The sequence below is a fragment of the Nematostella vectensis genome, chromosome 3 (genome assembly GCF_932526225.1).
Source record: "Nematostella vectensis chromosome 3, jaNemVect1.1, whole genome shotgun sequence".
Classification (NCBI taxonomy): domain Eukaryota; kingdom Metazoa; phylum Cnidaria; class Anthozoa; order Actiniaria; family Edwardsiidae; genus Nematostella; species Nematostella vectensis.
The window spans coordinates 6,082,132-6,092,545 of record NC_064036.1 but is presented as its reverse complement, the minus strand read 5'-3'; the positions used below and the strand labels follow the sequence as shown (position 1 = coordinate 6,092,545).

Sequence of the window (10,414 nt, the reverse complement as noted above, 5' to 3'; positions counted from 1 at the left end):
GACGGTCTTCAGAGTGACACTAAGGACGGTTGTGCAGGAGACTACTTAGAAGGAGGAAGCAAAAAAAAAACAAAAAAAACAAGGGATAGACATTTCCAGAATAAAAGAAGTCTTTGTCCACCGTTTCTGTCCAATCTTTATTATCAAAGCGGATGGCCTGGTTCCGACAGTGGTCACTCAACACTACCGGATTTGCGACTTGATAGGGGGGGGGGAAGAGGGGTATCGATTGTTTACTCAGTGGATCACCCAACGACTCCAATGAATTCTATTGAAATACACTGACACAATATCCTCGAATAAAGCCCTAACATTTTGCCGAAGACAAAAAAACATGTGCAGCACCCACAGTGTCTTTGCGCCCAATACTGAAAAATAGTTAATTTAAGGAGAAAAGCGCAGCACATTTAAAGATGAAACACAAGGACAGGTAAATAAAGCATGTGTGTTGTAAAAGCTACCTTTTATAAAGCTTCCATTATCGACAAAGCACCCTCTTTCAGAGACAAAAGGAAGGAAGAGTAAAGAAGAAATGAAGAGAAATGTGTTCATACGATCCAAAATCCTTTTAGTTGCGCATTATATCACACTTTGCCTTCACATTCCGAGCGCATCCTCTTTGCGCATGCACTTTTCCGTGGACCACGCTTAGTACAGACACTACTATTCTTCCTGTATATCAGGGAATTACCGAGTGGACCACAAAGACTCATTTGTGTTTTTTTCCGGCAAGCCTTCTTTTCCCCGATAACGGATTGTTGAGAAAACCATGGCCCACGATAAACCCATGGCCCTTAACCATGTCCCATAAATACTAAAGTCAATCGTGAAGCGGCCAATACCAGCTGCTGCAATTACCGAAGACACCACTGGAGAAAAGTGTCCACAAAAATCGCTCCGTCTTCGATCACGGCGCCTCTTGGCATTCCACTTGCCTTTAGTGCAGTCCCCCTAGGTTTCTATGGTTACTATGCTAATTAACGGTCACACCATCTACTTGAACTCCTTGTTGAATGCGCGGCCGATAATGAGTCTTCTCACTTCGCTGGTGCCAGCACCAATCTCATAAAGTTTGGCGTCACGAAGGAATCTTCCGGTTGGGTAGTCATTGATATAGCCATTCCCCCCTGAAGACAACGAACGCACAAGTCAGTTTAAAGAATCTGTTATTGGATTAGATTAATAAAGGCTTAATAAGTAAAGGCTTTATAAAGACAGAACTTCTCGTTCGTTGATTGCCTTGAAACTAGACGAATTCTCGACAAGACATGCTTGAAACAAACGGAACTGACGGAAATTTGATTGGAGGGGTGGTACTGAAGGTTTCTTGTTTTTATTTTTTTGGTAATCCTGCACCCCCTCCCCTCACCCCACCCCCCTACCCCTTCAAATTTCCGTAATTTCCGTAATGGTCCGTAACTGGACGCAAATGTTAGCAATAGAATGGTTTGTATTGAAAGAAATATTGGGTATACTCACCTAAACACTGGATGGCATCGAGAGCCACTTGGGTGGCATTTTCTGCAGTGTAGAGTATTATGGCTGCACAGTCCTAGTAAATAAAAGATGATTAAATTAAAGCCTACCCTGGGTTTAGGGTTAACCCCGAATGAGTAACAAACGAATGCCGACGAGAGGACGAGAATGATGGAAGCACAGTCCTAATAAATAAAAGAAGAGTAGATTAACGTATGGGAACTGGGCGATGGATGCATTTAAGCTTGGCTTATTACCGACCTTGTTACTGATGTGACCAGCATCACAAGCTCGTGCTACAGTGTACAGGTAACTCCTGCATGCATTCAGACGGGTGTACATGTCCGCCATCTTGCCTTGCATCATCTAGGATGCAAGTCAGACAAATTATTCTAGCATTTATGTAAACAGGGTATTATTTTATTAATTAACAACAATACACCGTTATATTTAGTTACAGCTTTGCTAATGATTTGATACCGTACCAACCTGGAATTCACCTATTTTCTGGCCAAACGCAGTCCTTGCGTGAAGGTATGGCACAGTGACATCTAAGCAAGCCTGCATTAGACTGCAAAACAAAGCAACAAGCAGATAAACCCATGTTATCCCCTACCTGAAGAATGCCTCCTATCTAATAAACTCCTCCTTAAAATTACAAGTTTGTATTAAACGCCCCTATCTAAAAAACGCCCCCCTACTTCCCTCCCTCCCAGCTAAAAATCAAATGACAGGAATTCGGGTGATATTAATCAAATTTAATTGCCTTGCTCAAAGAAACGCTTGCTGTGCAGGCTATAATTAAGCATGATCCTGGCTAAAACTAGAAGCCTAATGTTCTTGGGTTTGTTTTATTGTTATAGTTTAAAATAGATGCCCATCTCTCATGAACGTCTCCTGTCTATTGAACATCCCCCCCCCCACCTGAACATTGAAATCGCCCCCGCCGTTTATAAGGCCATTTAAAGTAAACATACCCTACAGGCCCAGCTGCCAAGATCAGTCTCTCTATGTCCAGCCCGCTCATCAAGACATACACCCCCTTGTTGACCTCTCCCATTACATTCTCAGCTGAAAAAAGAATATTATAATAAACTGATAGCCAGACCAGTGTAGACACTTATTCATGGAGCATACCATTTCATTTCAAGAGGCTTTTTTTGCAAGCAGCTTAATGTAAGCTAATTGATACCTTGTTTTAAATTAGTAGCCAAAAACCAAAAGGTACTTTAGAGCAACAAAATACAATAAACTGCAACACCAGGAATACAATAGCTCGAAAGATACAAAAAATTGATATACAATATACCAAAAACTGGTAGTTGACACTGCCAAATAAATGTTTATGTTAATTCAGACTTCTTCAAGGCAAGTAATCTCATTAAGTCATAAAGCCTTTAAAATTCTTAAATCTCTGTTTTACAATACGAATTGAGAAAACCAAAACAAATCGTGTTTTGAAAACGCGGGTCTCGATACAACAGATTCGAGAGTAGAAGCACTCAAAATTGTTATATTTTGCACAATGTTCTACAGCACTCTCATACATACTGTACCTGGAATCCTGCAGTTGTCAAACACTAGCTCACAAGTATTGGACCCCCTCATACCCAGCTTATCCAGCTTGGGGCTAGTGCTGAACCCTGGTATGCCCTGCAAATAAACCAAAAAACAGTTTAAAAAAATAGCCACTGCATAGTTCTGTTGTAAAAAAAAAAACAGTATTTAGTAGTGCAGAATATTCAACAAGCAGGAGAGTTTTAGGAAGCCCATTAAAAATGAGAACAGAACTACCTAATTGATAAGAATTGCTTAATTGCACTTCAAACAGTAACATAAGAAGTCTCCTTTATAGCCATCCATGTTTGTCCATATAAGGGGATTGGAACACTTTCATGACTGACAAACACGGACAGTTGCCATAATAAGGCAGATATTGGATCATGAAAATTGTGTCAAAACTTGGATTCCATCCCCCCCCCCCTGATTGGCTAAGTTCTTTAAATTCTGTAAGATTCACCTTTTCGACGAGGAATGTTGTGATGGCGTGCTCTGGCTTTTTGCTGGAGGGGTTAGTTTTGGCATAGACAATGAGAACATCTGCGTCTGGTCCGTTAGTAATCCACATTTTGTGACCATTAAGAACATAGTGATCCCCTACAGTTATCAAAAATTAAACATTTAGAAAGTGTAAACAAACAAAAGAAAGGTGCAGTGCAAGCCCCATTTCACTGTTGAATTCAACTGTGTGAGGTTGTAAAAGAACAATTATAAACCCTCTTTCTACCAAAAGTCATTGCCAGCAAGTCATCATGTCATTGTTACTTTACACTGGTGGATCAAGACTTCTAAAAAACGGAAAGGGAAAACTAGAAAATGAACATGAATACTGTAGGGGTGGATAATACAGAAAAGGTAACATGAATTCATGAATAAGGGGGTGGGGTTGAGGGACATCTATCTACCCCTAGATTTGGTTTATAACAAAATTATAGTCCATCATTCCAGTTTTCTCACTTATAATAGAGAAGTCATGTGAAGATACTCTAAAACATTTACAATATAGAAACCCTAAACCCTCATCATCATCCTATGGCCTCGGCCAAGATGTCTTGCACAACAACATTTTGCCAAAATTGGCGATCGGCCACGGCAGATGGCAGGTCCTGTGGTGCGGTGGGGGGACTAGTGAATTCCCTGGACTCAGAGAATAAGGTAGGTATACTTCCCGTCAAGGCGCTGCTGATGTTGTGTTGACTCTAAATAACACTAAATCTAAATTAAAGTTTCACTAATATCAATCTAGCCAAACAAAAAAAAAAATAGATAAACTTTAAAATTCTGAAAAGGGAATTGAATATGATTGAAAACTGAATTTTCTACAGGTCTTTGAAAATTTTCTTGCCATGTGAAAGGAGATTGAATCGAGTGAATAATTCCAAGTTTTGGCAAAAACAGCATATTTTCCTTAAATCCATTAAAATTCAAAACAGCAATACCACAGAAATTGGTGAGGTGTTTTTTTACTGCAATGCTACCCACAATGAAGCAATGAATAATTTGAAGCAGAGAATTATATGCAAAAAAGAAAATATCATTTTGTTGTAGGTTTTAAAAACAGTGCGCACTCTCGTGAATGTCGCCATTCTTGATTGCACATGCAGCGCCCACACAATGCAAAAACAATTTATAGACTACAAAATATTTGCTAAATCTTGCAGATTTGTTCCCTGAAGTTAAATAATTATTTGTCTTCCAGGTTGAGATACAAAGATGACAGTAAAACTTGTAACCACACAACGATCTTCAGCAATAACAAAGAAGACATGAAAACACGAACCAGTTTAGCATGCACATATTATTTTCTCATATAATATTATTGACAACTCGATCTACGTCACAAAGGAATGGACCTGGGCCTTTCAGTTCACTGCCTTTTTTCTGAAGGATGACTGAAATGCCTTAATATTACAGATTCAAGTTATTCGTGCGGACACATGTTTTATTGGGTCCATTTGAACCACATACCATTTGCAAGATAAAAACATAAAGAATTGACCAAATCTATCAACTTTGAAAGGTTATTAATGGTGTCCTTGTTTTTACAGAATGGTGCAGTGTTAATGAATAAATGACTCATCACTCACCATCTTTGTCTGCCCTCAGCTTCATGGATATCACATCAGACCCCGCATTTGCTTCACTCATGGCTAATGCCCCAATATGCTCTCCTGATAACAGCTGTACAATAAAAACAGGCAGAGCTTGTCACTATGACAATAGAAGATCTTCTTATGGCAACAGATCTTGATGTCTTGATCTTTAAAAGAAATTATCTGTGTCCTATAATTCAATAAGTGTACAAAATACTGTATGCTGCTGGGGCCTCAGAGGGTTTTTTGGAAATGGTACTAAATGGTAATATCGGCAAGGATGGCTGAAAAATTGCTTCTAGTGCACTTCTTAAATAGGAGAGGCCTTCTTGCTTCAGAGATTTTGTCAATTAAAACATTGATTCTTTCCCTTAATTGGCTATCTTTTTTCAGTTACTATATGATCATCATTTTGTATGCATTTAAGATATAATCCGAAATAATTTTTTACCATATTAAATGATTGAGTCCGAAAAGATGGTCTTAGAAAACCAAGGACCCCCTTGGTAATGCAATGTGGATGGCTCTTACCTTTGGTAGGTATTTCCGTTTTTGTTCCTTATTTCCATTGCGGGCGATCTGGTTGATGCAGAGATTGGAGTGTGCTCCATAGCTGAGAGCAATAGAACCCGACACTCTGCTCATCTCTTCAAGTACAATGATATGCTCCATGTAGCCACTGCCGATGCCACCATCATCAACTGTACAGTTAACAAATCATTCTAAAGATTGTGCTTTTTGATATAGATAATACAGCTTACAATAAAATAAAATAAAAAATGATTATAGCACAGCTTATACAGCAGCTTTGGTCTTTGAGTGAGCCAATGTGAAAATTAAGGCTAGCCTAGCCAAGGTATGTACTGAAACATTCTAGCTTATTACCTTATTTCAACCAGAAGGCAGCACAGCACATTTTGGCAAAGCAAAACTTTTAACTGTTGAGTTACTCAAGCTGCTCTTGCTACATATAATAAAATTATGTATAAGATCTATAATAAAATACTGTAATGGTTTTAAAAAAGATAATAATTTACCTGAAACATAATAAAATGATGGTATTTTAAAATGACAATAATTGATGTACCTGGTACATAATAAAATTATGGTATGATAGATATATAATAATTTACCAGGTACATAATAAAATTATGTAAAATAGATCATTCTTTACCTGGCACTGTAATGCCATGAAAACCAAGATCCCCAAGCTTCTTCCAAAATTCCTAAAACAAAAAAACACCATGGAATGTTAAACAAACCATCTGGAATTTTTATGGCGATAAGATTTTGACTAAGTACTGTCTTTTTTGGAGTTCTAAGGCTAAAACTGGGAGTTCCTTTTGCTTCACAATTACACAATTACAGTCTATTTTTTTATTGGCTGTAAATCCATTAGACAATCATTGAATGTAAATCTTTTAGACAATCAGGAGAGTGGGTGTTTTTGCACTATTACCAAGGTTGGAATTTGTTTGCTGATTGGCAAGGAGATTGAGATATTAAACATGGCACAAGAGAGTGAAGTTAAGTACTTAAATGGTTGGCAAGTCTGTAATCTACCATTTCTGCTGCACTCACCCGAAGTTTAGGGAAGTTATTTTCCTTGTCGATCTGGTCTGCATAAGGCGCAAGCTCATTTTGGCAAAAGTTGTAGGCTACTTCCCGAAGCTGTCAAAACATTTTAAAACTGTTAGGAAATGGCCTGGTCTAACCAAGACGAGCCCAGAGCCCAGGATATTGTCTGAAAATTACTTATCCTGAAATTTCAAATCCCCCCCAACCATAACACATAATCTTGGGAAAATCTCATTATCTCCAAGAAATAGGGGGTAGATGGCATTACTAAAAAGAGGAACCAGAGGAACCAGTATATTTCGCTTAGCTATAGGGGTAGGGATGTCATACTGGGATCACCATTTTTTTCCTTTCTAATCTGAACCAAAAAAATACATTCTGTTGTGAAATGCTAAGACAACATCACGAAGCGCAGATGTGCTACGTTATTTAACGCATATTTGACATTCTGTCATATGCAATTTGTATCCATTTGTATTGGATTAGTAACAAAAAAACCTTGTTTTAGAAGCATGTCTTGTTAGATGCTCCAAAGCGTTCGTAGTTTTAGCCTTCGTAGGTTTAGCATTCCGATTTCCGTTGAAAGTTCCGAATAAGAAACAAAACCCCCAAAACGAGTGTACTTGTTCTAAAAAGGGACTGTAAGCATTTCCATTTAAAAAAAGCATGTATACGTAACTACGAAATGGATATACATATATGCAATCCTATTAAATCTAAATTGTCATCTATTCATTGGGGACACCTCGAAAAAGATTTTCGTATTTCTGCCTCATTTCAAATACCATAAAACCCCCCTCTCCCTCAACTAAATGCTTACTTTTCTTTGTGTTTTCCAGTTCAAGTTTTATTTAGAACGAAAATCATACTATAAATAAAATATACCGAATGAGATATGCATCAATCAGTTATGCTAAGAATTATCAAAACAGGATAGAGCACACTCCTGTTAGCCCCATCAAACGCGTGACGAGTCCAAAACGGCTGCAAGTTTACACACACTTAGAAATTGTTAAATAGGGTAATACGTTTGATGTAGGATATAACAAATAAACAAAGTTGTAAAATACTTCGTTCTTTGTATTTTTCTTTGTCTGCAAAGGTACACATGAAGCCCTCGGCACGCTATAACTACGGACGCTTGCAGTATTACAGTATAATATTTTGTGTTACCTCTAACAGGACGAGCTTCTAAACAAGGGTTTTCTGTTACTAATCAGGATACTAAAAAACGTTCAACGGAAATGGGATACAAATTGCATTTGAATGAAAGTCAAATATGCGTGAAATAACGTAGCGCACTTGCCATTACTGAAGTTATTTTGGCAAGTCACAACGGAATGTTTAATCGCCTCCCCTTGCATTTTGTGCATGGTACGTTACAGTACGCCGAGTGGTCCTAAAGCTATTAAGCCAATTGAATTATCAATTACTGCTATTATTGCCTTTACCTACTGACAGAACCTGTTACTGATCAACGTCGGTAGTGGCAATATAAAGGAAAGTATTAAGACAAACCACCAAACAAGACAAACCACCAAACCCGGATTCGGATTTCTGTAGAGATTAGAACGAAAATAAATCGTAATCCTTGTACATCCCTACCCCTATACCTTACGCTCACTCCTTAACTTGAGTAACTGTAACTAGTAAGGCGATGTTATCTAAAGTTTTGATTGACAACAGCAACCTAGGCTAGGCTATAATTGCATAATATTTCCAGATATCCCAAATGTGTGGGGCCAGATCTTAAACTTTGAATTGCTTTGAATTCTTCAAAGTACTTTAAAATCACTTACAATTGTTTCAGATTGGATTTTGATTGTATTCATTCAGCACATGTACATATAAAGAAGTGGGTAATTTATAAGTAACAAATTCCAGCTACAATCGTGCCCTTTGCACGCTTGCGGTATTATCTCTAAACAAGGATTTTTTTGTTTCTTATTCGAAACTTTCAACGGAAATCGGAACGCAATCGAAAGGCTAAAACTACGCACACTTGCATGTGTTACCTCTAACAAGACGCGCTTCTAAAACAAGGTTTTTTGTTACTAATCCGATACAAATGGATACAAAATGCATATGACAGAATGTCAAATATGTGTTAAATAACGTAGCACATCTGCGCTTAGTGATGTTGTCTTTGCATTTCACAACAGAATGTTTTTTTTGGTTCAGATTAGAAAGGAAATAAATGGTGATCCTAGTATGACATCCCTACCCCTATAACTAAGCGAAATCTACTGGTTCCGCCGGTAGACCTTTCCTAGGGGGGAGGGGGACATCCCAGTCAAAACAATTAGAAATTTTAAAAATACATAAAACGCATTGCTCACAACAAAGATACATGACTAGACACTTAAATTAGACAAGAAATACAAACAAATAATCAATTTTACAGTAAAGACAGGGTCCGCGTCTGAAGGGATTTCAACATCAACATTAAAACTCGACAACTTTCGTGGCTTTTCTCGTTTGATACGTACATGAATTTGTTCGCTTGTTAGTCCAGTTAGATGATCGTCAACAGACACTGATAACTGTCTACATACTCCTGCCCGAGCTACAGGAAACAGAAGCTTGTTAGCATTTCTCCCGACACACAACAATCTTCCAATGGCCGCCATGTTTGATGGTGATTGTGTAATATTTAACCGAATACTTTCTTCTTAGGGAAGGGTAGGTAGCAAAAGCAATAGGACCATCTCAAACTACACAAGAAAACAAGATATTGAGTAATATTGAGTACAAAATATATTTTTTTCCGTAGATATCACAGTTTTATTTAATAACATACAGTTTTTGTATAAAATTTTGCAGGAATATTGGACTAGAAAGGAAGACTAAAAAGGGTAGTATTACATTCCCCTCCCCCTGGGTTATCTCTAACGACTGAACTGAACACGTGTCTCTTCCCGAACGAGGAAGCTCTTTTGTTTCTTTGGTGGGGACCCTGTGGTATTTTAAAAGAAACTTCCCGACGCGGCGCAGTGTGTGAATCAGTCAAAAATACCTGCCAATGATTTTAGACGGACACATTCTGCAGAACGGCTCGCTAAGCCAAGAAAAAAAAAACGAGCATAAACAGCGCAATCGAAATTTTTGTTTTCAAGTGTGATGTGAAGGAAATAAGCCCAGTAGGGTGGACTTCCATAAATTAAATAAGGCGAACGTCGGAAAAATCCATTTTAAAAGGGAAAGCACTTTGGGTGTGGTCAACAGTAGCCAGTGACGAATCCAGGGGTGGTGACGGGGTCACCCCCCTTTTGGGCGAAAAAAAAAACAGCGTTTTAAACATAAAAAGATAAATCGTTGCAAATTGTTATAGCCGAATTGGATGTATCGCGATGCTATTCACTGTACGGAATTCAAGCAAAGTTCGTGACAGAAAGCCAGGCCACTGCACTAGGCGAAACAAGGCATGCATTTTGAATCAGAACGTTCTGACTGGCGAAACAGAAAAGCACTTCAACAACATTTTTAAACACTAAAAGATAGCACATTGGGTGTGGTCGAAGCAATTTCTTATCCTAAGCTCTAAAATCACTGTAAGACCCCTAATGGATAGCAAAAGCGTAAGCATTTTATAGCAGTTGGTTGAATTGAATGCCCTAAAAGATAGGGCGATCACCATAGCGTCTACTTTTGTGGAGAGCCATCCCCCCTACCAATTGCTTGACGGAGCGCAACTAGAAAATTCATGC

General features: G+C 38.3%; 1 protein-coding gene across 1 annotated transcript; it reads right to left on the bottom strand.

Moving 5' to 3' along the window:
* Positions 1–118: 118 nt before the first annotated feature.
* On the bottom strand, positions 119–9,372 carry LOC5502968 (isovaleryl-CoA dehydrogenase, mitochondrial). Its single transcript, XM_001624030.3, has 12 exons — positions 9,197–9,372; positions 6,711–6,800; positions 6,304–6,355; positions 5,661–5,830; positions 5,124–5,217; positions 3,497–3,633; positions 3,033–3,129; positions 2,454–2,547; positions 1,966–2,047; positions 1,738–1,842; positions 1,480–1,552; positions 119–1,127 (listed from the first exon to the last, which is right to left on the bottom strand). The coding sequence occupies exons 1-12, from the start codon at positions 9,335–9,337 to the stop codon at positions 994–996; spliced, it is 1,269 nt and encodes a 422-aa protein (XP_001624080.2). The 5' UTR covers positions 9,338–9,372; the 3' UTR covers positions 119–993.
* Positions 9,373–10,414: the final 1,042 nt, after the last annotated feature.